The sequence below is a fragment of the Pyrgilauda ruficollis genome, unplaced genomic scaffold (assembly GCF_017590135.1).
Source record: "Pyrgilauda ruficollis isolate IOZ18807 unplaced genomic scaffold, ASM1759013v1 scaffold129, whole genome shotgun sequence".
Lineage (NCBI taxonomy): Eukaryota > Metazoa > Chordata > Aves > Passeriformes > Passeridae > Pyrgilauda > Pyrgilauda ruficollis.
In genome coordinates this window covers 823,214-849,385 of record NW_024511321.1, presented here as the reverse complement: position 1 = coordinate 849,385, position 26,172 = coordinate 823,214, and the positions used below count along the sequence as shown (strand labels likewise).

At 41.5% G+C, this 26,172-nt stretch overlaps 1 protein-coding gene across 1 annotated transcript in view; it reads right to left on the bottom strand.

Annotated features, from left to right (window-relative positions):
• The window catches only part of SOS2 (SOS Ras/Rho guanine nucleotide exchange factor 2), a 43,021-nt gene that overhangs the window by 4,153 nt on the left and 12,696 nt on the right, over positions 1-26,172 (bottom strand). The window contains exons 3-18 of the mRNA XM_041458472.1: positions 25,243-25,407; positions 24,337-24,540; positions 22,283-22,426; positions 17,879-17,989; positions 16,756-16,854; positions 12,727-12,854; positions 11,530-12,185; positions 10,456-10,537; positions 9,353-9,475; positions 6,925-7,028; positions 5,383-5,602; positions 3,715-3,834; positions 3,296-3,458; positions 2,663-2,780; positions 2,403-2,575; positions 2,025-2,141 (exon numbers count right to left, since the gene is read on the bottom strand). Of these exons, the coding sequence (XP_041314406.1) occupies positions 2,025-2,141; positions 2,403-2,575; positions 2,663-2,780; positions 3,296-3,458; positions 3,715-3,834; positions 5,383-5,602; positions 6,925-7,028; positions 9,353-9,475; positions 10,456-10,537; positions 11,530-12,185; positions 12,727-12,854; positions 16,756-16,854; positions 17,879-17,989; positions 22,283-22,426; positions 24,337-24,540; positions 25,243-25,407 (2,727 nt within the window). The remainder of the gene's footprint in view (positions 1-2,024; positions 2,142-2,402; positions 2,576-2,662; positions 2,781-3,295; positions 3,459-3,714; positions 3,835-5,382; positions 5,603-6,924; positions 7,029-9,352; positions 9,476-10,455; positions 10,538-11,529; positions 12,186-12,726; positions 12,855-16,755; positions 16,855-17,878; positions 17,990-22,282; positions 22,427-24,336; positions 24,541-25,242; positions 25,408-26,172) is intronic.

Genomic DNA, 26,172 nt, shown 5'->3' with positions numbered 1-26,172 from the left:
ATGCAACACGGTCCCAAAACTGCAACACTCCCAACACTGCAGCATTCCACACTGCAACGTTCCCAACAATGCAACGTTCCACACTGCAACACTCCCAACAATGCAACACTCCATAATGCAACATGGTCCCAACACTGCAACATTCCCAACACTGCAACATCCCACACTGCAGCATTCCACACTGCAATTCTATCAAAACTGCAACATTCCCAACTCTGCAACATAACACTGCAACATTCCCAACTCTGCAAGGATCCCAGGCACTGCACATTCCCAGCACTGCAATGTTCCACACTGCAGCATTCCCAAACACTGCTGCCATTCCCAAACACTGCTGCCATTCCACTGCAGAAATCCCAAGAACTGCTGCTATTCCCCAGCACAGAAATCCCAAGAACTCCTGCCATTCTCCACTGCAGCATTCCCAACACTACAACATTCCATACTGCAGCATTCCCAACACTGCTGCCATTCTCCACTGCAGCATTCCCAACACTACAACATTCCATACTGCAGCATTCCCAACACTGCTGCCATTCCCCACTGCAGCATTCCCAACACTGCTGCCATTCCCCAGTGCAGCATTCCCAAGGCTCTGGGGGGTATTTTTAAAGTATTTCTCAAGGAGCAGCACAGGGGTACAACTGATGGGAGGTGCGGCGTTATTTACACAGCAGGAGTTTGCTGGGAAGTTGTGGATGCAGCTGAAGAAATCTTTTTTTCCCCCACAAGTATGAGGAATGAAGAGTCCAGGTTCTGCTGCCAACCAGGACAAAACACTGGGAAAAACAGCCTTGGGAAATAGAAATTGACTTCAAGAGCCCCTCAGAGCTGCAGCAGAGCCCCAGAGCAACAGCACAGAAACAGCAAAAGCACAGAGGGTCACCGGGCCCTGCACACGTCCAGGACCAAGGACACACTTGGAAACACGTTGTCCCTGTCCTCCAGTTTATCCAGGACAAAATTCCTACACCAGGTCACTGTGTGGACAAACCCAGCCTGGTTAGGCTTGGGTGGAATCCAGCACAGATCAAAGCTGAGCCTTGTAAAGTGAATTATGTCCCCATCTTTCAGTGGTGTCCAGCACATTACAGCACCCACAACTGGGTTTTCCTGAAATTCCAGTAAGATTCTCTCTTGGGAAATCATGAGTTGTAAAGAATTCCTGCCCAGCTGACTGGACTCCTATTTTTAGACAAGATTTTAATAAAATTACTGTCAGAAGCATTTTTGCAACAGCAGTTTCTGGTGTTTTCTTGCCACATTTGTGACATCATCTTACTCATTCCTCTAACAAGAGATGGCAAAAATTATTTATAACTCTCCCAAAAAATTAGACATGCCTCCAGTTCCTCAGGCAATTACAACATATAAAAAACAAGTGCTCTAAATTGTGATTTTCCTTCTTAAAAAGAACTCTGAGCTCCAGAAGCTGGGTTTTTAAACCCAAAATTGCTACTCCTTTAAATGGAACTGCATTTTCTTCAGCAAAAAGAGTTGCACCTGGTAAAGTCTGCAGTTTTTGCAATAATATCAAATATTCAGACAAAAGAAAAATAGAAATTACCTTAAAGAAAACTGAACATATTGTGTATAAAAGTAATATTTTAATTAGTATTAATATAAGTCTTCTTGGTATTGTGAAATGAAAATATTACTCCATATTTTATCATATGATTGTATGATAAGAAATACAAATTTAACAGCAATATTTCAAGTTTTGGGTGGAAAAAGTGAGTTTTAAAATCAGAGAAAGGTAATATATTTTAGTAGTGACAAATATCAGGAGTAGAAGTACTTTTAAATCAAGTTTAGTTGGAAAATCAGCTCAGGATAAGGAATTCTGGAGAAAATTTATCTGGCTTGTTGAGGTAACCATGTGTTATTTTCATAGGGGTCAGTGAATTTTAGCTATTTAATTTTTATTAAATATTAAATTTAATTAAATCTTGCAGGAATTGGACTCGATGATCCCTGTGGTTCCCTTCCAACTGTGATCCCATGAAATGTCAGGAAAAACTCACAAATCGAGGTGGTTGCTTGCAGTTCCGAGGTTCAATCTCCAAGGACTTGTTGAACAGATAATCTGTAAACTCTTTTTCTGGTATCTTCCCCATGGGATTGAGATTTTCAAAGAATTTCTGAATGAAACAAGTAGCGAGAATATTTTAAAAATAAGCATAAAGAGAAAATTTTAATGAAATACTTGTAATTCAGTGATTCAAAATGTCATTTTTCACCACTTTTGGCTGCTCCTTTGTGTGGTTCTTTGTTGTCTACCACCCACTGCTCCCCCCTCTTTTGATAATCACTATTCATGCAAAATTAGGTCCAGTGTTAGAAGATTATTTGGCATTTTTCCCCCTCCCCAGTCCCCAAAGAGATATATCATGGCTGCTTACCCGGATTTCTGGCTCAACCCGTAAGCAGTAGGGCTGGTTCTGATACTGCTGAATTTCTCCTGTAATTTCAGCCACTTTTCTCCTCTTACTGAAGTTAATTAATTCTTTCCCTTGTCTTTTAAGGAAGTCAGGATTCCCTTCTTCTGTCTTCAAGATATTTGTTAGGTATATTCCTGATTAAATAAAGAAGTTTTTAAGCATATATCTGCAAGAAACTCAACTTCAGAGTGACACCACACAAAAAATTTGATGTCACTTACCAAAAAAAGGCACACAGGGAGGGTTGATTGACTTGAGCTTAGCTAAATACTTCTTAAAATGATCTTGGCTTAATTCTACTGCTTCATCCAAAACTCTTTTTTTCCTTTCCTGGAGTGCCTGAATTGTCAAAATAAAAAAAATAGGGATGGAAATGTTCTCAACAGCATGGTTAGCAAATACAAGACAAATCCCTGGCTCTCTGAGCAAAATTTGGGAATTGAAATGAAGTTTTCAAAGAACCTCTTGTGGCAATGGTTTGCTCTGCATTACAGCCCCCAACAATTCAGTCATGTGGATCCCAAAGAAAAGATTCCAGATTACTCAAAACAGATTGTTACTTTAAAAATTTGGTCTTCAATAAAAATTAAACATTTGATTTTAACTTCGAAAACAGATTGTTACTTTAACTTTAAAAATTTGGTCTTCAATAAAAATTAAACATTTGATTTTAACTTCAAGACCTTGTGCTGCCTTTCAGAGCCATACAAAACTCAAAACCATTTTATTCACATTCTTCTTTTTCTGTTTTACTCCAGGGAGGCTTTGCTGCCAGCAATGGATTTCACCCCAGAACCTTGTGGGACCCAGCTCTGGATTCTGATTTCAATTCCTTTTCCATGCCCTAAACTCACCTCAAATGTGTGATCCAGCCTGTAGACAGAGACAGAGTTCACAGCACTGACAATCTCCAGAACACCATTGAAATTGTTGAGGTCTTGGAAAACCTGCAGGATTTCTATGATCCTGCTGAGCACAGCCACTCGCTCCTCAAAGTTCTCTGTTTCCACGATGCACCTGATCAAAAGATGGCATTTGAGAAACACTGAGAAATAAAACCTGACACTTTCTGAGTTATTAAATCAAATTTTTCCACGAAAACCCATCCAGCATGCAGATTTTGGCTCTCTCTGCAGCATCTCAAGTATGAATTTCTGCAATCACATCTTACACATGTTCGAGTTGGAAAGTCAAGGGAGGATTTGCAGAAATAAAGCAGCAAACCCCAAGCACATCCAGGTAAAAGTGGTCAATGGCACTGCACTGTACTCACTTCTCAAACCACAGGGTGAGATTTGTAGTGTGACGAATCATTTTCAAGAGATTTGGGGAGTTAATTTCCTTATCTTCCTTCGTCCACACGCTGCCCACGAGTTCAGAAGGCTGCACAGCCCTGGCAAAGCCAAAGAGGAGGAAAAATGCTCAGTACCAATAAAAACTGTAATTTCTGTCTTTCAATTAAAAGGTTATTTCTCCCATTAATCATGACCTGATATTTCACAAATCCAATCCCACCTCATCTACTACAAACCACAACTTTCTGAGTGCTCGAGTACAGAAGGGAATACATTTGTATCTTAATTGAAATTGGATAATTTTGAAGAAGCATTTTCAGATAAGGAAATTACAAAGGAGTGAGCTTAATTTTCTGAAAAGCCAAGAAAATAACTTCAAAAGAGTTAAAAACTGAAAACAGAAAGGTGAAGCACTTGCAGCAACTGGTTGATTTCAACACAAAACCTCCTGTCACTGAAGCAGGAATGGGATTTATAATTTGAATTTTGTAAGACTCCTGAATTATTCTCCCTGCATTTCTGTTGTCACAAGTCTGATATGGAGATAAAACCTCTTTTTTTTTCACTCCTGTGCATATTTTAGCATAGAACACACAGCAGAGAAACCTCTCTGGAAGTCACAGCGTATTTTTGACTGATGGTGTGAATGAGGAGCATTTTTTTGAGTGAAATAATGACAAAAAAGACGTGAGAGTGTTGGAACCCTGGATGCTGAGAATTTTAGACTTTCTGTGTTGAAAGACACTGACCCCCAAACAAACACTACATTTAACCTGAAGCCGTAGAGAAAGCTTCCAAAATTACATAACAGCACTAAGATTATGAGTGTATGAATAGAAGTGTGTAATATCACACAGCAGAAAATTTGAAGTTTTAAAAGATAAAAATACATATAAAGCAAGATAGAAGTTTTAAAGTGGTAGTTAATTCTTCTTCTTCATGAGTTTAAGTAGTATTGTATAATTAGAAAAATCCATGTTGCAAAACAAAAATAATTAGTTATTAAGTTAAAAGTAAAAATAATTTAAGTGTCATTTCTTAATTAAACAGTTTACCTTTGAAAAACCTTGTAGAAAGAGCTAAACAAAGCTGTTGTGTAAATTATTAGTGAAGTACTACAAAACTCACGACTTGTAACACCATAATATAAATAAAATAATAAACACTTCAGTCCAAACACAAAAAATATCATCTCAAGCACTTTTAATCCCAACTCAAAAAAAAAAAAAAAAAAAAAAAAGAAAAAGAAAAAAGAAAAATAAAAGAAAAAAGAAAATGTGTCTTAGGTTGGAAAAGGGGGTGTGTATTCTATTCCTATCTGATGGGGCAGTTCTCTCTGTTCATGGAGCAGTTTTCTTTATCTCTCCCACAGCCAATCCTCCTTCCAGGAGTTCTCTGCTGTTCATGGACCATTAATTATTGATTATCTTCTGTTCATAATATAATATAGATCATAAAACAATAAATTAGCCTTCTGAGAACATGGAGTCAGATTCATCATTCCTGCCTTCATAGGGGGAACCCCACAAACACAACAGGAGGGGTTTTACATTTTCCATTTCAGGGGTGGCCCCTCCCTTCCTTAGCAGCCCCCCGTCTTTCCAAACCCAGGCAGAAGAAGAGCAGAGTGTGGGAGCGAGGCGTGCCTGTACAGGTCGGACTCGAGCAGGGTGAGCTGCCGGGCGATCTCGATGGGGTGCAGCGTCATCAGCTCCAGCGCCTCGCCGTGCCCCACGCGCCACAGGTGCCACTCCAGGGGCGGCGGCGGGCTCTCGAAGGTGATGTTGTGGCTGACCCCGTCTGCCTGGGCTTTCTTCCTCTTGATGATTTTAGCAATGGACTCCACCCACTTCTTCATGGATTTTCCTGTAGAAGAGAAATCATTAAAAATAAATCCCATACAGAAATTTTTAATGCTGTTGTAAGTTTGGTTTTAAACTGACGGAGGGTTACAAGTCCAAGAGAGGGGAAAAGTGCATTGATCTTGCTACAAGTGTTGCTTTTTAATAAATTCGTGTTCTTTCATAAATGTTGATATTATAGAGCAATCTCTGGGGAGGGAATATTTTGAGTTTGTAAATAAATATATTTGGGAACTGGAGCTCAGGCTGGAGGGACTTTGGACAAGGGATGGAGGGACAGGATGGGGGAAATGGATTCAAACTGCCAGAGGGCAGGGTTAGGTGGGATATTGGGAATAGGGAATTCCTGGCTGGGAGAGTGGGGAGGCCCTGGCACAGGGTGCCCAGAGAAGCTGTGGATCCTTGGAAGTGTCCAAGGCCAGGCTGGTCAGGGCTTGGAGCACCCTGGGACATTGGAGGTGTCCCTGCCCATGCAGGGGTAGAACTGGATGGGCTTTAAGCTCCCTTCAACCCAAACCATTGGGGGAACCTCTGATTTTAAAGAATTTTTGATAAGTTAGTGAAACCAACTCCCCAAAAATTTGAATGCACACTCAGAAGTCTGCATTTCTGCACGTAAATCAATCAGCTTTGTATTTCTCTATTTTTTCCTTATGGGTTTTTGCACCTATATCAGCTGACAAATAAACACATGTGAAACTAGTTCTATTTAACCACATCCTCTGACAGTTTTGGTGTGGAAAAAAGTGACTCTGTGTTCAGGGTCTTTTAATTGTCTCAGAATTATGTTGCCCAATGTAAGACCTGGCACTCTGAAAATAACAACCTGGAATTGCCAGGATAAGGATTAAACATGCCAACACTGCTGCCCTCCACAGAGGCTGCCAGAAAGATCTAGTTCATAAAGAAGAGATACCAAATGGGCCCAATATCCTCTTCTAAAAGATTAATGATTTTCAGTTGGAACTTTATATAAATAGGAAAAATTAGAATGGAAAAATTCAATTACCAAAAGAGAAGGAATTCTCTATGGAGAAGGGGAAGGTGACAGACAGCCTGAATTACAGAGTCAGGCGTGGATGACCATCCTGCCCAGAAGGAAATATATTTAAAGTGTTATTATCCTAATGCTTGAAATCGTTTTTAGGAGCTGCTTAGGCTCCAGGCCAAAGCTTCCTCATGTAAAGGGGAGCCTCATAAACAGCTCAATTAAAGGCATTAAAATTACTCATGTGTGTACAGGGATTCTCAGCCCTAAAATCCATCAGCATCAGACTGGGAAGTTGTACAAAACGTGGGAAGGGAGCAGGACCCCCATTACTGCACCTCTGACACTGGAAATGAAGGTCTCCAGCCTCTCCAGCAGCTCCAGATCTCTCTCAAAATCATAAAAATGGTGCTCGACCCAGTGCCGGAAAACATTCAATATTCTGAGGAAAGATGAAAAAAAATAAAGTTTCTTTTAAAGGACTTCCATGGCTTATCCCATAAAAATGAACCACAATCCTACAAAACTCAAGTTCCAGATTCATGTAGTTGGTGACTCTCAAAATACACATGGACAAAGGAGCAGAGCAAAGACTGAGCTTGGCAGGTGTTTTTAAAACCTAATTTATATGTTTTAAAGAATAGTTTTAGCATAAATAAAGCTTGGTGCTATTTTCAAATCTAATATAAAAAATGCTAGTATTGAGATACTACAAGATAAACTTGATATTTCTAATTTTCCTTGTAATTTCTTTTTTTTTTTTCTTGGTGTGGTATGAAAAAAACTAATTAGGATCTCCCACTTGTTAAGAAGCAAATTTGTCATTCTTTCTTTCCTACACAGCAATTTCAGCTTCAAAGTTGATGTTATTGCCCCACTTATACAATTTTTAATGACCCAAAAGGCCTGATTAGATCCAATACATCCTTTAAGGATAACACTGAACTTCCTCTTGATTTTTCTCTACAATTTCTTACACAAATCACTAATAAATCAGTCTCTAAAAGTGAACTCCAGCTGCTTTTCAGCCTTCTGCACTCAGGATAAATCAGAATAAAAAAGTGGTTTGTCTCTTCAGGTAAACAAGCTGAGCTCACACCTTCAACACTTTCATTTATCCAGGTGCAATTTATCACCTGAGCAAAAATCAGCCCTACATTCAGGACTAATGAAGGACACATGGAAAATTCCTTAACTCTCCTCTTCCCAGTGTGCAAGGTAAAAAATAAAGTTTATCCCATAAAAGAATTGCTGCCCAAACAGATCATTCAGGCTGGCAATCAATGCCACATTCCAAGAGACAAAGTTTTAATCCAAGTTTCATGTAACAGGATCTTATCTAATCCATCTCTGCCCTTGAGATCCCGTGGTGAAAACTCTGGGAAAGCCAGAGAGAGCCTGGATCTGCTGACTGCACTTCCAGCTGAGCTCCTCCTCCTTCCCATCCCCTCACATTTGTGTCTGAGCCCTTTCCCTGCCTGGGCACTGCATTTTCTACAAGATGGAGAGTGCAGGGAAGCAGGGAAGGAAGGGATAAACACCTTCAATTCTCCACCTTCTTCCCAAACTGCAGTCTCTGACGCAGAGGTCAATGCTTTTAACAACACTGGAATGCACAAAGTGCTGAGTTTATCCACCAACAGCTCAAAGTCACTCATTTGCAGCTGTAAGACAGCTTCAAGCTACTGGAAATACACAGCAAAGATCAGGAACAGCTCCCAGAAAACAGCAAAACCAGGGAAAGCACGAGCTGAGAGGCAGCTCTCCCAGGAACTGATAACTGTGGAGACTTCTGGTGCTGCTGAACCCCCAGGAGCTGACAAAGTGAGAACACCAAGGGCCTGATAAGCTGCCCAAGGCCAGCAGCATGCAGGGGAATCAAGGTTACACTGAGGTTATGTGACTTGGATCACGCTCAAGAAGGTGGTGGCAGTTCTGTGTCGAGGAAAACTAGAGGGTTACCCACAGAATTATCTTTTTAATCTTTTATATATATATGCACACGGGTGTCTGATAAAAATGGGACCCCTGAGTGACTTTCTGAACACCTTGGAGGTACTGGCATGTCAGTGTGCCCCTTTGAGTCAACTGCTGTTGCTCCAACAGGAATGTGTGGTAGCAGAGTAACTGAGGGTTCGCTGTGTGTGTAATTAATAGTAATAATTACTATTAGTAAAATTAATGTGCTGTTAATAGGAACATCTTGATGTTACTCATCAGTGTAATGACTAAAAGTTGCTCAAGCACACACTGCTTGTGATCTGTGTCTCCTCCTGTCTCGATCCCCAATCAGGGCAACAATTACTCTCATTCATGCTAGAAATACTTAATTGTTCCCCAAATTAGCTTGGTCAGCAAGACCTTGAAGATTCCCTGCAGCCCACTGCAACGTGCAGCACAGACAAGAGTCTCCCTGTCTGTGAGCAAACCCATCCACGGGGCTGGGAAAGGGAGTGAAACACCAGCAGGGCTGGAAAACTGGGAACAGAGGAATTATCTTCCCAGGGCCTGGGAACAAGGAATGCTTTGAGAGCGTGGCCAGCCCCGCTCTGAGCTCCACATCCCTCAGCCACAGGCGCCGAGGGTGGGGATCCCAGCTGGGCCAGCTCCAGCTCCAGCAGTCGCTGGGATAATCAGGACACGATTTGGGATGTTATGCTGGCAGACGTGGCTCAAGTCTCCAGCAGAGATTAGAGTGTGCAGGAGCTCTGGCAGGCAGGGCAGCCCAGGCTGGCAGTGCCAGGGCAGGGCTGGGGGCACACCCACCTGAGCTGCACGGGCTGCACGTATTCCTTGCGGAAGCGCTTCAGGTCGGCGCTGATGGGCTGCTCCCCCTTCTCGATGGCCAGCCTGTCTGCCTCCGTGGGCTCGGGCTCAGGGATCTCAAACCTGGGGAAAACACCACACAGGGATGGCAAGCAGGGCAGAACACAACCCCTCCGTGCACAGGGTGCAGTTTAGAGAGATGTTATTTATATAAAATCAGTGTGGGGAGAAGCAGGTGCTTCTCTGCCGGCCGGTTTGCCTGGAATTCCCTCCCCGGCTCCACACCCTGCTAATTCTCTGCTTCTCTGCTCATCACACCATGTCTAGACTGGGATAGAAGGTTTTTAAGGACCTGCTGGCATGATTAAGGGAAGATTAGATGAGAGCTTAAGAGCAGCTTTACCACACTGCATTAAAATGCTGTTTACCTTAATTCTGTGCCTTCAAACAAACTGCCTGGAACATTTCTGCCCTTATTTCCATCGTGCACTCAGCTCTCTCATGAGCAAATTCAGCAGTTCACAACATCACCACCCACAGCCCAGGCACACCAGGTGCTCCAGCTCCTACCTCATTCAGGTAACTCATTTAAACTGGGAAAAGGAAGCTTGCACTGAAAACCTGGATCATTGTTTTAAAGTTCCTGGTTTACAAACTTCACTAGAACACTGAAATTTGACACTGGGATCCTGAGCAGGAAAGGAGTACTTGGAATCTCTGATTTTTGTGGGTCCCTTCCAACTCGGGATGTTCTGTGATTCCAAATATACAAAACTCATCAGGCCAGGAACTGGGGTGACAAGGGGACAGGCTTCAAACTGACAGAGAGGACGCTTAGGTGGGATTTGAGGAAGAAATTCCTGGCTGTGAGGGTGGGGAGGCCCTGGAATAGAATTCCCAGAGAAACTGACTGCTCCAACCCTGGAAGAATCCAAGGCCAGGTTGGAGAGGGCTTGGAGCAGCCTGGGATAGTGGAAGTGTCCCTGCTCATGGCAGGGGGTGGCACTGGATGGGTTTTAAGGTCCTTTCTCAAAGCATTCTGGGATTTTATTCTGTGATTCCAAACCTTTTCCATGCCTTCAGAAAGGAGGATCACTGCTCACCTTTCTATCAGCAGACTCAGCAGCTCCTGGGGCTTGCAAAAGGAGCGGTAGGTGGTCAGGAAAGTCCGGACAAAATTAGGATCTGGAAGGATTGAGTAAGAAAATGACAGCAGTGGGTTTTTATCCAGTTGCAAAAGATCAGAAATAAAATACAAAGAAAAAGTTTAATGTGCAGAAAAGACACTGAGGCTGTAAGGCAAGCACTGTATTTGAAAAACACCAGAAATGACAGGGCTTGGGAAATTTTCACTCAGTTCTTCAGTGCATTTCCCTGAAAAACAGTGAACTGCTCATCCAATATTCTTTTAAAACCTCTGTCTCAGCCTCCCTTGAGGAATGACTCTCCCTGATCAGCTGTGCTATTGGGGAAATTTAACAAAAACTGCACATCAGTCCCAACAGCACCAGCACCCCAAAACTGAGACCCAGCGTTTTGCTCAGCATCAGCACTTCATGGAACTCCTTCCAGCTTTCACTTCTGAGCCTTCCAGCCACTGAAAGGCTGAAAAATGCTGGTGGTGACTGGCATCAACTTCAACCCAGATACTTCAGAGTGGCAGGCTGAATGTAATAAATATAACCTTCAATGCATATACTTCACAGAGTGGCAGGCTGAATGTAATAAATATAAAAAATACAGTAAATATAATAAATATAACCTTCAACCCAGATACTTCACAAAGTGGTGGACTGAAGGTAATAAATATAAAAAATACAGTAAATATAATAAATATAACCTTCAACCCAGATACTTCAGAGTGCAGTGGGCTGAAAGTAATAACTATAAAAAATAAAGTAAATATAATAAATATAACCTTCAACTCTTTTCTTCCTTCACAGAGTCTCAGCCTGTAACAGCTCCATTGCTTTGGCCATGATGAAACATGGAAACATATTTTTGTGGTTTTTTTAGGGGATGAAAGGTTTGCATACCCAGAATTTTCTTACAGCTTTGCCTGCAAAGCCAGGTGATTTAATAACATATTTTTACTCCCTGCAGATGTTATTTTACATTTCATTACAAGCAGAAAAAACCCTAAAGATAAAAGGATTACAAAACAAAGCTCGGGATACCTGCATACATATGGTAGGTCAGCCTCTCGATGAGCTTCACCACCGTGCCCCCTTTGATGATGGGAATCCCATTCCTGCTCTGCAAGTTGTCCTCAAAAACGATGTTATCCTCGGAGTCCTCCACCACGAAGCGATACACGCTGGGGCTGGGCAGCCTCAGGGGCTGCTCGTTCTCCTCCTGCAGCAGCACCGAGTCCAGCATCCTGTCCAGGGTGCTGCGGTACTGCAGCGAGATCAGCGCTGCCATCCACGTGCTCTTCTCCTCGGCCGACCTGGCGGCGAACAGGACGCTGCTGTCGTCCTTGGACACCAGCTCGAAGGCGTGCTTGTACTCTGCAGTGTCCTCCTTGTCCACCACCTGCATCTTCCTCATGACAATCTTCTCCTTGAGCCTGTACTCGGCGCTGCTGTAGCCGGGCAGCCGCGACTGCCCGTGGTTGGTTTTGCAGCTGATCAGCAAACCGTCGAAGAGGAAGATGTGGCGCTCGTGCTTGGCCCCGATTTTTGTCAGCCCTCCTTCCATGATGAACTCGTTGCAGCACTGCCCGATGTCTTTGCCCTCCCAGCCGTCGATGTTTTTCTGGATTTCGTTCATTTTCTTGATGGCCAAGTGTTTGCTTCTGATCTGCCGGTGATAGAAGCGGCACACCGGCTCCCTGGAAGGAGGAACAGAAAAGGTCACAATGGGCATGTTCCATATTTGCCATCCCAAAAGACTAAAATAGTCAATGGAATTAATTGCTTAAACCGTGATTTTTTTTGCCCTCCAAATGCCCTGATCAAGTTCCAAATAAGCCTCATGCACTGCTTTGGCTGGGCAGGAGTAGAATATTGTCCTGGGTTGTAAGATGTGGTTTAGGGCTGTGTGTTCTATCGCCATCTGTCAGAGCTGGGCAGTTCTCTCAAACTGTTATTCCTACTCTCACATCTTCACCTGAAAACCCCTTAATTTCAAAATTATAATATTTCATAGAGAAGGAGTTTACATTTTCCATTTCAGGAGAGACTCCCACCTTGCTTAACAGACACCTGTCTTTTCAAACCAAGACAAATATTCACATTATTCTTACAAGTGGGTAAGATTTTGAGCCGCTGCTCCATCTACAAAGAAAACTGGCAACAAGACATGCACTGAAAAGGAAATGCAGAGGTTTTCTAGCAGGAGAAGGGGATTTATCTCCCTCCCTGCCAGCTTACCCAGGCCGGCGCCGCGGGGAGTGCTTGCTGTAAATGCGCTCCATGCTGCACTGCAGGTTCAGCAGGGCAGTGATGGCCTGCTTCAGGCACTCCCTGTCCTCTTCATCCTCACTGCATTCCTGCAATTGCTGGCACACAACAAACATTGATTTCCTTTCAGATTTGCCTCATTTCTAGCAGGGTAAGAAGACTGAAAGACCTTCTCACGTGATGTTATCAGCAGCACTCGGGGAAATTTTGGTGATTTAAAGTCTGACTTTTTACAGAGCCCCAACCAAAAGTAGATGTGCATGAAATTAAATTATTTGTCAGAAGTTTGGGAAAAATCACTGGATATTCAGCAAGTTTAGAAACCTCTACCCTTTAATTTACCCACCCTTTACCCTTTAATGCTAATTGTCAGGTGTTATTTTGCCTGTTATCTCATCAACAACATCCTGTCTCAAACTGGTTTGATTCAAGAGTTTCAAGGTCTGTAATAGCCAAGGATTCAGAACTGGTTTATGGAACTGTGTCTGTCTTCCTTCCATGAGTCCACCTCAACAATCCAAACTTAAGAAGGAGTGAGATTCTCTTTGCTTCTTCTCATCCTGAATTCTGCCACCTTCAGCAAACTCATGAATTTTGCACAGAGCAATCAGTAAAAGAAAGTTTGAAATTCAAGATTTGCTACTACAGAAAAATGTAAAGACAATGAGAATAAATGTATTGCCTTTGTATAAAGGCTAAATCCATCTCCAGCACTCAGCAGAAACTTCCCGAATTAGGGAATTCCACAGATTTTCATATAATCTCCATCCACTTGGTACCAACATGCTTTGAGCAAAACCTAAAAGTTCCTCCTTTTGGTTCTTTGAGGTGGTACCTAAAAAACTACTGAAAAGACAGAAGAGATTTTTCTTTTTAACACCCAAGATCATCCGAACTGTCCAGGGCAGGGGCTGGAATGAGATGGGTTTTAAGGTCCCTTCCAACACAAACCAGTCTGGGATTCTGTGAATTTTTAAAAGGATAATTCAAGCTCATAAATTGGTGGGCAAAATTATGATAACTTGCCATGCAGTTTGGGATAAACTCTTGTTTCACCTCCAGACTTGTAGAGAAGTCTTCCTTACACTCACTGGCATGGCAGAATCCTTCTTTTCCTTTCCCCACTACATTCCCTCAGCTGGGACCCCTCAGTTTATTCTAAAACTAACTGAGAGAACAGGATTTGACACATTGGTCCACTCCCATGTTGTTTAAATTACTGAAGTTTTAGTTTTCCATGCCCAAACAACCTCCATATTAAAGAAAGGAAGAGTTTTGTGGCTCAGAATTTCTGGGAAGCTGAGGAACAGTACGGGGAAAGGAAAAATCAGTTGTCTACCTCTTGAAATTCTATTTTTCCTTGCTGCCAGCCATGGAAATGCAAAGAACATGGAAATGGTGTGAAATGCAGAAACCTGAAGGTGGGAGAAGCAGCTGAGGGATAATTTCAGATGTTGATGGATGAATCATGAGCAGGAATTAGGGATAATCCTGTGCCTGTGAGAAGGAAGGTTCCATCCAGGACCTTGAGCCCTCTGCTCAGCAAAGAGGAGGCTCTGATGCAGACCCTGAAGGTTTTTCCACCAAGGAGGAAAAGTTCTACAGCTTGAAAGAATTTTCAGGCTTCTCCCGCTTTGATTTTATTCATTTCAGTTTAGCTGTTTTGCAAAAAAAGCAAATATTTAGGGCTGTGTTTGTGTAAATCATTATTTTATCCACCTCCCAATTCAGAAGGGTTTTTGGTAGCTTTCTCAAGGAGTCAAAGTCTCAATCTGAGCTTCTCTCCCTGCTGAAACTGTGAAATTTTGAGTGTTTTGTTGCCTTTTTGGCTTCATTTTGGTCTTCTTCAGCCATAATTCCTAGAGGCAAATGCAATGGTAACAGAGAAGCAGTACCACCAGTTTTTAATGTTATATATTGTATTAATATATCATATAATGTTACATAATTAATATAACATATAATAATATCATATAATATAATAATATATTATTGTAATAATATATTGGAATTGTTTAATAAATACATTTTGACCCCCAAAACCTCTCTGTTTTCTAAAACTCCCTGCTGTAAATTCAGGATTTTTTTCAAAGTACAATATAAAATGCAAATTAGAAACCTGTAACTAATGGGACCACAACAAAATGCTCTGGACTGACCATTTCTACAGGGTGGTATTTCAGATTTCTGTTCTGTGCTCACAAGGTTGTGAGGCAGCCAAGTGTATGACAGAAATCTCATACACTGTGGATAAAGGTCAAATTTAAATGTTTTCACTGTTAAAATTATCCTCGTTCATGCTGTATGATCCTTAAAAACAAATAAAAACACAACAAAATGATTTTGCCAGGCTTCATTTATCAAAAAAAGGAGAAAAACTCTGCTCTGTAGGGCACCTGTGGTAATGTTTCCCTAAAAGGGGGAAAACCACAATATATTTTACACTTGTAAAACCAGCTCCAGGCTCAGAATCCCCCAGAGCTGTGGCAACACGTGATTTAATCCTTAAATTTCATCCTTAAATTTCATCCTGATGCACTTTCCCAGCTCTGAGACACAATGGGGCATTAATTAGCCTGACCTTCAGCACCAGGCAGGTCCCTGCCTCAATTCTGGCTTTTCAATCTGGAAGATTTTCACAATTTCCAGAGAATTATCCCATGCAGGTGATGATCATGGAAAGGGAAGTTTCATTATTTTGAAACAGACTCTTCTGATGAAGACATTTTCCCTGATATCTAATTTAAACTTCCCCTGGCAGAGCTTGACTCTCCTGTCAGGAAGTTGTAAAAAAATTGTAATTGTTTGTTTTTTTTAAAAGTTTTTTTGAACTGTTTTCTAAATTGACTATCAGTAGAAATGCTTAATAGTTGAAAAAGTACTGAAATCACACATATTTAAGTGTACTGGAAGCTGTCCCAGACCATGGCAGGGGTTGGAACCAGATGATTTTTAAGGTCCCTTCCAATCCAAACCATTCTGGAATTTCAACTCTTCTACAAAATGTTGGCAATCCATTCATTGGGGATAGGTAAAAAAAAAAAAAATCATCCCTTGTTTTTACTTATTTTCTGCAAAATGTTGGCAATCCATTCATTGGAGATAGGTAAAAAAAAAAAAAATCATCCCTTGTTTTTACTTATTTAAATCAGGATATGCAAAAAATCACAGCAGACATGAGGAAAACAAGAGTGAAATTAAGTAGAAATAAAAAAAAAAAAAGGAGCTTGTGCTAAATATTGATTACAGACCTGGTATTAACACAACTCGTAGATATATTTAGGTTGGATTATAGATAAATTCTATTTTTCTCCTTCATACAAGTAAATCCTTTAAAACACAAAGGAAATCCCTGTAACTGACCTGTACAGCATCAGATTTTACACTGAGAACCTCCAAGAGTAACTTCTGGTGCTATTTCCAAATGTCAGCTGTAGCCACAGGCTGTTTTACCCATTTAATTGAAGTTCATCCCTGTTAGTTAATAATTCATTTACCCTTAAAGCATTACAAACTTTCCCCACACAATGGGGCAAACAGAACCTTTTTTACATTATCCTCAGCTAATTCCAGCTAGGACTCAGGACAAATGGTTGAATATTAAGAATGGATTATTCTGAAATAATAAACTGAGCTGCAGCTGGAGTGTGACCTGAGACTGAGAATTCTGACTGAATCCTGCTGAGCTTCTGAATGGCCAAAGAATTCAGAACTCACAGAAAGAAGAAATTAGATTTGTGTATTAAATTTTTAACTATATTACAACTCAGGTTCAATAAGGATTTGTTTAATAAAATGTAGTTTAAATGTTCATAAGAGGACAACAGATGCTTTTTAAGATTTTTTAAATATGGTTTTACTTTTCTGAAACCAAGTAACAGTGTCAAATAATTTTAATTTTCAGAGGAAGTAAGTAAAATATAACCAGTTATTCAAAAGCTCAGATTCTCTACATTAATAATTATTTTCAGTCAGAAATGAGAGTGTGGCTCCATTTACCTGCAGCAACTCAAAGTAGTGCAAGCAGTGATAGACTGGGATCAGCATGAGGCGAGGCAGGACATACTGGACAGCCTCCTTAAATCCTTCAGCTGTGGACTGGAAAGGAAAAAAACCAGGATTATTTACACTGAAATATTCAGAATGTGCTCCCATTATGTCCAATATCCCTCAGAAATATGGAGGCCTCATTGGGTACTGAAGAAATCAGTATCACTCTCAGAAACTGAGAATCACAGCTTTATCACTTAAAAAATGAGAAATATTTCCCACTCCCAGGAGTTACTAAGGCAGCAATTCAGGGTGTAAGATGAGGAGAGGTTTTTCCAACCAGTGGTGAAATTCCTGCCACCTTCCATCTGAGGAGAAACTGAATTACCTCAGGGACAGAAAGGAGGCCAGATTCACCACCTGACTGAAATATCAACTTAATCTGGAATAAAAGAATTCAATTCCAGCTTTGAGCTTTAAATTTCAGAGGGCAGGAGGCAAAGGCCTTCCTTAAGGAATATTTAAGAGTGAGATGATCCAGCTCAGCAAGGAGCTGCAGAGGAAACATCCCCTGAAGGAAGGGCTCAGAGGGATCTCACCCTGCAGAGATGTCCCAGTACCACTAAACTGGGCTTAACAAACCAGCCTGAGCAGCATTTTTAATTAATAAATCTGCTACACAGGCAGGAAGAAGCAATAAACCAATAAAAGAATCACAGGTTATCCTGCTGGCCAGCAGTGACTGAGGAATTACTGCAGAATTAATCCAGAAAAAGAACAAGTCACAGCCTCAGGGTTGAAGGAGGCCTTGGATATGCACAGGAGAAAATTAAAATATGGTGTTTGTGTGCCTGTGCTTGGCTTTAAAAGGTAAAATCAAAGTGGCAGTGTGAGAATTCACCCTCTGTTCTCATTCAGGATGTGAGGAGAAAAAAAACTGCAAATCACCCATGGATGGGTGAGAGCTGTGCCCTGTTTTTACAGCAAGAGGCAAAGTCAAAATATCCCACACTGAAGGAGGGAAAGGATCTTGAGGATTTCTTCCTTAGTTGGAAGCAAAGAATGACTGACAGAATTCCAACCTTTGAAATATGAGAATTAAAGCCATTCAGTATTTCTCATTTGCACTCACCTGGAAGTGGAGAGCCACGGCAGGTTTGGCCATTAAGTTGTTAAAATGCTCATGAAATTGTGGAGAGAGAATATCCTGGGACAAGGTTTCATATGGATCAAAGGCTTGCTCCTAAATAAAAACAGAATTAAACAGAAGTGAAGGGTCCAAGCTATTTCTGTCCCAGCTGCTACAATAATTTCCTTTAATAAACTGATGGAACTTCTCAAGAAAATATTGATTTTACAAAATAAATACTGAGTAAACCACAATCTTATTTCACTTCCAGCTTTTAAATGCCCATAATTTTCTTGGAATTCCTCAACCTCCCCATCTTTATGGACAACACAAACTTTGTTGTACTGAAGCAGTGGGAACCAAGAGAAGTTTTTGCTTTTCACATGGAATGGCAATTTTACCTCCCCTCTCTCCATAAAGATGGACAATGTGGAAACTTGGGACACTTTTCCAGGGAAAATATCTAATGTGAGACAAAGCAACCAGTGGAAAGTCTTCAAGTGCCATCAAGGGTTTGGATGCAAAAATTATGGTTTTGTTTGGAGTGTGACTCCACAGGATCAGCTACAGCAGGATGGGAGGGAAAGCTGGGGGCACAGGGATCCCACAGGAATCATTTCTGGTTGCAGGAATCATTCCTGGCTCTACAGGGATCATTTCTGGTTGCAGGAATCATTCCTGGCTGTACAGGGATCATTTCTGGCTGCACAGGAATCCCACAGGGATAATTTCTGATTGCAGGAATCATTCCTGGCTGTACAGGGATCATTTCTGGCTGCACAGGAATCCCACAGGAATAATTTCTGGTTGCAGGAATCATTCCTGGCTGTACAGGGATCATTTCTGGCTGCAGGAATCATTTCTGGCTGTAGAGGGATCCCACAGGAATAATTTCTGACTGTACAGGAATCCCACAGGAATAATTTCTGGCTGCACAGGGATTCCACAGGAATAATTTCCTGGCTGTACAGGAATCATTCTGGTTGCAGGAATCCCTGCAGGAATCATTTCTGGTTGCAGGGATCATTGCTGGCTCCCAGCTGGGCTGTGCCAGGGCATGTCAGGCTGATCCCAGTCCCTGCAGGGACTGATTCACTCCTGAGTCACTGCTGGGCTCAGCACATCCCTCTTTTCACCCCAGTGCTTGCCAGGCTGCTGGATTTGGGAATGCCAACCCCACAAAATGCTTGTTTGAACATTGGTGAAGTCTCAAGTCACAGTGGAATCCACACTGCAAACCCACTGCAGGAGCCAGGCCAGTATTTCCTGACTCTGTGCTGTCTTCTGGAATTATTTTAGATTTTTACTGCATTTATAAGTGCTTTTAGTTTCTTCCACTCAGACTTCGGTCAGTGTTTTTATGTTTTGGGTTTGTTTCATGAACATGAGATTAAAATGAACTGCATTAGGGATCTTCCCAAAGAGATTAATTATTTAAAAAGGGTTTTATGCTTGCAATGCTGCAAAAGTGACTGAAATATGGAATTCTGGAATACTGAAATGATGGCTTTTGGCTGAAGGAGGGCAGGGTTAGATGGGATATTGGGAATTCTTCCCTGTGAAGGTGGGGAAGGGCAGGGCTGGAATTGCCAGAGCAGCTGTGGATCCCTGGCAGTGCCCAAGGCCAGGCTGGATGGGCTTTGGAGCAGCCTGGGAAAGTCCCTGGAGGTGTCCCTGCCATGGCAGGGGTGGCACTGGGTGGGATTTAAGGTCCCTTCCAGCCCAAACCAGTCTGGGATTCTATGGAAGCATCACCCTGATGTCCCTGTAAATGATCCCAGTGCAGGATATGGCCCTGGGTTGGGGTTTGCCCACTGCACCTCCTTGCTGTCTGCACTGCTTCCCACCTCCATTCCTTTGTGGATACTTCAAACACAAACACCAGAAAACAAATTTACAATCTACTGACAATCCCCTTGTTTCATCAGCTGCCCTGTGAAGATCCCTTCAGAAGCCCTCTGCCCTGTTCCCAACCATCCACCTCCCACTTTTGGGTGTTAGTTTCTGAATTTCCTACACAACAGCAAAAAATACTTTATTTTCCCTATACACAAAATCAATGTTTTATTTTCCCCACACTTTCTAATCTCAAAACCACGACAATATTTATGTTTTTAAACCTTCCAGGGAGCTGATGCAGAAAAAAACAGACAAAGCAGGAAGATTCCAGCTTGCAAGGGTTGTTTGGTTTTAATTATCCTTCCCAAGAAGCTGAAGGACCTTTTTAATGGAAACACTAAATGAACAAGGCTGGCAGTGAGATAAGCAGAGCAAATAAACACTTCACTTTCCTATCTCCCTTTAATGATTCCTCTTGCAAACACTGACACAAAGATGATCTCACCCCGTGAGATGATCACATCAACAGCTCACTTATTAAGCAGGTCTTGCCCCATATTAACTGAATTCATAAATTCAAATATATTACCTTCATAAAAAGCTTGGGAAAATAATCTGGACTTCATTTCCTCTTCAAGTTTTTCAGTGAATGAAAAATCAGATGAGATTTTCACTCATTGAAAAGGATTTGTTTCCATTAAAGCACTGGATGATTCAGAGCAGCTTTTGCAATAAAATCTGATTTTTTTTTCCATGATAATGCTGCTATTTCAAATTTAAGGGTTTTTTTTCCAGTTTCAATAACTACTTTAATCCATTGATCAAACACTTCTCCTTATCATTATAAAGCAATTATGCTTCAATAACTGCTAAGACCTGGTCAGCTGGACTTTCTACATGAGTGATTTATTGAAGCAATGCCAAGAAAACTTTATCTTTTATTCCTAAATTAATGGCACCTGTGCCCAAAAATCACTATTTTTTACAGCCACAAACATGTAATAATTCTTCAGGTGGTGCTGGGGTGTTCATGCAATCCTCAGATCTTAAAAATGGAAGATACATAAAAGTAAAATTCAAAGTTAATATAATAAAAAGTGTAATTAATATAAATATAAAATATATAAATATCGAAAATATATAAATTATACATAAATGAAAAGTTTGATTTTAAAAATAAACACCATAATTTTAAGATAAAACTAAAAATGTGCCATTCACCATGTGTTTCACCTGATACATTCTCTGTCAGCTCAGAACAATTAATTTCCTCTTTAATAGGTGTTTATTTCTATGATTGCTCTCACGTTTTAGAGCCAAAAACTGGGATTAATACACATCCCAAAGAAAAGCAAATTCCATTCAAGCCATGTCCAAGGACAGCAAAATTTCCATCTCTACCCTGGTCATCCTCTCCAAGAGTTTTGTCCCCAGACAATTAAAATGTTGTGGTTTATTCTAAGCTGAACTGTTCTCTTGCCTCTCAGATGCTGCTTTTGCCATGTGCACCTCCCTGCTGAATTCCAGAGTCATTCTGCACCTATTTTCAGGAATTCTGACTAAACTGAGCTCTATCCCTCTTTAGCTTTGAGACTCCCTTCTGTATTTCAGAATAGAAATATTTAAGAATAATATTAATATTAAAAATATATAAAATATATAATTTAGTAATATAGTCTTAATATTATTGTGATTATTAATAATTAAATAATATTAATATAGTATGGGTTAAATATATTATTATATTTTCATACATTAAAATATAATAATATTTAAGAATATTTAATAGAATCATTTTAATATGGAGTATTTGAGAATTTTTTAAAAGTTCCTTCCAGTATTTCAGTGCCCATTCAAAACAAACTGAAAAATAATGAATAACCTTCCAGTAGGAGCCACACCCAATCCCAGTGCAGTGTTTTTCCTTATTCCTGCTCTTCAATACCCACTTTAGAGCTCAGGGAATCAACAGCACTTCTGCTGCAATCCTGAGCCCTAAACTGCTGCTCTGATACTTCATTCACCCCTGGAGTCCCTGAAGATATTTCCCATTCCAGATGGGAATTTGGAATGAAAACCCTGGGTCATGGTTTTGCATGGGAGACATTGAGGGAAGTGATGCAAAGTTCCCAAAGTGAACTGAAGAAAAGATTATTCTAGAGGTGGGAAACTGACTGAAATTTTAGGTTTTGTTTCTTTACACTGTCAGTGGGAAAGAAAAGCCTGCAGAGGGAGGAGAAGTGTTCTGAAGGTTTTGTTCTGATTCTTATTACTCTTTCTTTTAGTTACTGTTAATAACTGTTTTCTCTACTGTTTATTTTAACTGTTTCTTTACTGTTAATAAAATGTTTTCTTTATACCTTTTAAGGTTTTGAGTTTTGTCTTTCTCCTCATCCTCCCTCCCAGCAGGAAATGGGTGCTGGGGATGGGCCAGCACTGAACCCTCCACACTCCTTGGTGCAGGGAAATCTCAAACTGGTGAACCAAAAGCACTACACCCTGCTTTGAGTGATTTAATAAAAACACACATAAAAAACCTCCCTAAATCAACAAAATGAAACACCAAACCTCTGCCAGGTCCTCAAAGCAGCTGCCAGCCAGAGGGTGAGGGCTGCTCTCATCTGTCATTTCCACAGTGTCCTCAATCAGTCCCAAAAGCTTCACTGTCAGCTCGTGGATGTCTGAAATGTTGCTGAATATCACATCAATGTCCTGCAAACACAAAACAGGGCTGAGTCCTGGCTGGGAGGATTTATTTGGAGCATGGAAATATTGGAGTGGGTTTTGTCTGAACCGGGAGGTAAATGGAGAGGTGTTGAATCTTTAATTCTTTTTGCCAGGGTTGGGATTAAATGGTGAGACAGTATTTCTTGTTGGGACTCAGGTGTTTATCAGTTCTTATCTCTGTCACAGTCTCACAAACCCTGAGTTCTGCAGCACTTCACTCTAACAAACTAAAAATGGAGCCCCATCTCTCTCTCTACAAGGCTTTTAGGGATAAACTGTCCAATTAACAAATGACACCTCAATTATTTTCACTTTTAACCCAATAACCAACCACCTCTGCCTGCAATGGGGACTTTTTTATCCAATTACACAAAACCACCCAAACCCATGGAGCAGAATGTGAAGAAGATGGTAAAGAAGAAGGTGAAGAAGAAGGACCAGCTTCCTAAAACCTCCATCTTGCTTTATGTATATTACTACATTCTAAAACCTTAAACTCCAAGTTTCCCACCCTGTGATATCACACATTTCTATCCAAACTCCACACCCATTATCCCAGTTCTGTCATTCCATTTTGGAAGCTTCTCCAGGCCTCAGGTCAATGCAGTGTTCTCTTGGGGGTCAGAGCCTGGCAGCACAGAAAGTCTGAAATTCTCAGTAACCAGGGTTCCAACAGAGAGGAGGCAGCAGAAAGCAAGGAAAAGTTAAACTCCATGATCTTCCCAGCCCTCCAGGCTTCCCTGAGCACCTCCAGCCTTGCCCAATTTCCAGAGCATCCTTCCCAGGAGCTGCTGTGCTGCCAGGACAGGCTGGGACCTGGGCAGACACTCCTGGCCCTTCCTGCTCCCCCTGCTCCTTCTTGTCCCACAGAACACAGCAGGAAGGAGGTGATTTACAGGAGGAATTTACAGCAGCTCCAGGCTCAGATCCTCCAAACCACAGGTGCAGCTAAAGCAGCTGCTGGGCTGAGAACGGAGCAGGAATTGGCAGCTTCCTTCCCAAATTCTAATTGTAGAGTTTCAATTCCCCACACTCAATGAGGGAGCCCCTTCCCCAATTCAGTGTCCTGGATTCCTGCTCTGAATTCCCTGTTCAGAAGTTTCTCTGCCTCAACCTCCCACTGACCTCCTGCCAGTGCCCAGAGCATGGCAACCCTCTTGTGGGAACATGAAATCCTGAAATTTCCCATACCCATTCCCAAAAGAATATTCCTTAGCTCCCAAATATGGCTCCCTTCTCCTCCCATCATCTTCACTGGAATTCTACCCCCACAGCTGCACAATTCCATCACCTCCTAAGGACTTCCCCACCCAGCTGGGATGGGAATGGCTCCTGCTGGCTCTTTTTAACCTGCTGGTACCACCCAAAATCCCAGTTCAGGTTCTGCTGGCCTGTCCCCTTCTCCCTGCCCACAGGAAGGATCCACCAATCCTTCCTTACTCCTCCTGAGAACAGAATTTGCCACAAGGACAATTTCAATCAAATATTTCAATCATTTCTCAAACAGAAGTTCCCTTCACAGTTAGAGAATCCACAGCCAAGGGTTGTTTAAATTGGAATTTCTACAGATAAGGGGTAGCCTGTAAATGTCAGTTAAAGCATTCACTGCACATGCAGGTAGATGATTTGATTTTTGTCTTATGCAAAAGTGAAACTGTTACCTAAATGACCAAAATAATCCAGCTACTGCTGGCATCTGACAGGGAATTGTGTCCATTAAGCTCCATTCCCATTAATGGCAATTCCCCCATTGGATTTCACACACAGACAACACTCATTATTCACTGACAGACAATAAATCAAATTAGATTTCACCTCCAACACAGTTAATGCAAAATGGGTAAGTTCTGGCTGCTAATGGAGCAATTAGCAGTGCTGATCAATAAAGGACTCACATGAGGTGTGAAGAGTCTCCTGTTGGACAGAAAAGCCTCCCGAAATACTTTGATGATCAGGTTGAGCTCCCTCAGGTACTGCCTTTCCTCTGCAATCTCATTTCTCACCAGGTCGTAGTAGTTGAGCTCCCCAGAAGAAGAGGGCTCATCCTCACACAGAGAAACCAACCCAATCTCATCCTGATCAAACATATCCATCAAAACCTGCCAAAGAAATCCAGAGAATTACACCCAGCCAGACCTTCACACGTGGCTCCAGCTCAGCTATTTCAATGTGTTCAGAGAAATCCTTGGAGTTTTTAATACAATCCTTGCTGTGTTCACTTTCACAAGGGAGTAATATTTCAACTTTGGCAGCAGGAGGCTGCAGCAGTTGCCAAAGCCATTTTCCCCCTTGGAAGTGAGCACGACCTAGAAAACAAGTTACAATTCATGCAGAATCAACTTGGAAAACAAGGAATCTTGCATAAGCCTTGGACAAAACCTCCTGCTGAAGTTAAAACCGAACAAAAATGTTTCTCATTTTAATGGGCATGAAAACTAAAGGTCTTTTCTGTGTTAGGAAGGAGAGTTGCCACGACAAAGTGACATCAGGAGGGTGTGACAGCAGAGAAATGAAGGACAACATCATTTTCTGGCCTTACACTGCTTGTAAAGGCTCCTGCTGTTCCAAAATTTATGCAGGCTCAACTTAAATTTCTGCTGTGACAGATCTGCCATGAATAAGGAGAGAAGCTTTGCCTTTGACTTAATTTTTTGCTGTGACAGATCTGCCATGAACAGGGAGAGAAGCTCTGCCTTTGAGTAAAACCAGGCTCTCCCTCTGATCCTCCTCTGAACACACCTCCCAGATCAAATAAATTGAACAAATCACCTCCAAATACTGTTTTAATCCCAACCCCTTACCTTATCAGCACACATTGATACTTTAATGTCCTGCTGGGAGATCTCAAAGTGTCGGATATTGAAAACATAATTTCCAGCCAGCTTTAAAATGTCAGCTGAGATGTATTCCAAAACAGCCACGATATAGAGAGAGACATGGTAATCCACCTTGTAGCCCAGGACCTCCTGCAAAGTGAAAACAAGAGAAAACAAATGGGTTTTTATTCCAGAAATTCATCTAGAATGACGATAAACACATTGAATTTTCTACTGAAATAGATTTTGTCTGTGGTGATAATTTACAGTAATGGAACACCCAGGGCTGAGGACACCAAATGGAAATTGGAACATCTGCCTGGAAGGAGATGCTTGTAAATGTGTTATTTTGCAGTATTTTAAGAGAGGAAAAGCTACAGAGCTTGAAATAATGCCTCCTCTAAAAATGACAGTCCTAAAAATAGAATTAATTTAAGGAAGGGACTTCAGTGGAATTACACCTGTACTTAAATTTCCACCTCTGTCTCTGCTTATTGCAGGACTCTGACCCTAATGTGGACTCTTGAGAACAGAGTAGCTTTCACCTTCAAGGAATCATGGAATGGTTTGGGTGGGAAGGGACCTTAAAGATCATCTCTTCCACTCCCTGCCACACCAACTGAGCACTCAGCACTCCATAAAATAATGGAACTTTAATAATGAAAGTCTGAAGAGACAAAACCCAGGATGAATGTAGCACATTATCCCTGGGAACATGCTCCACGTCCTGCACAGCTTGCACCATGCAGCTTTTCACCTGCCAATAAATGCAGCTGACTTTGTGCATTTGACTAAGGCAGACTTGTTCTCATTATGGGCTGGTGCATCCTCTAAAAATCAGATTCTGGGCCTGTTTTCACACTTCTAAACCAGATTTCACCAAAGAACACCAGTGGCATTTAGGAAGATCTTATT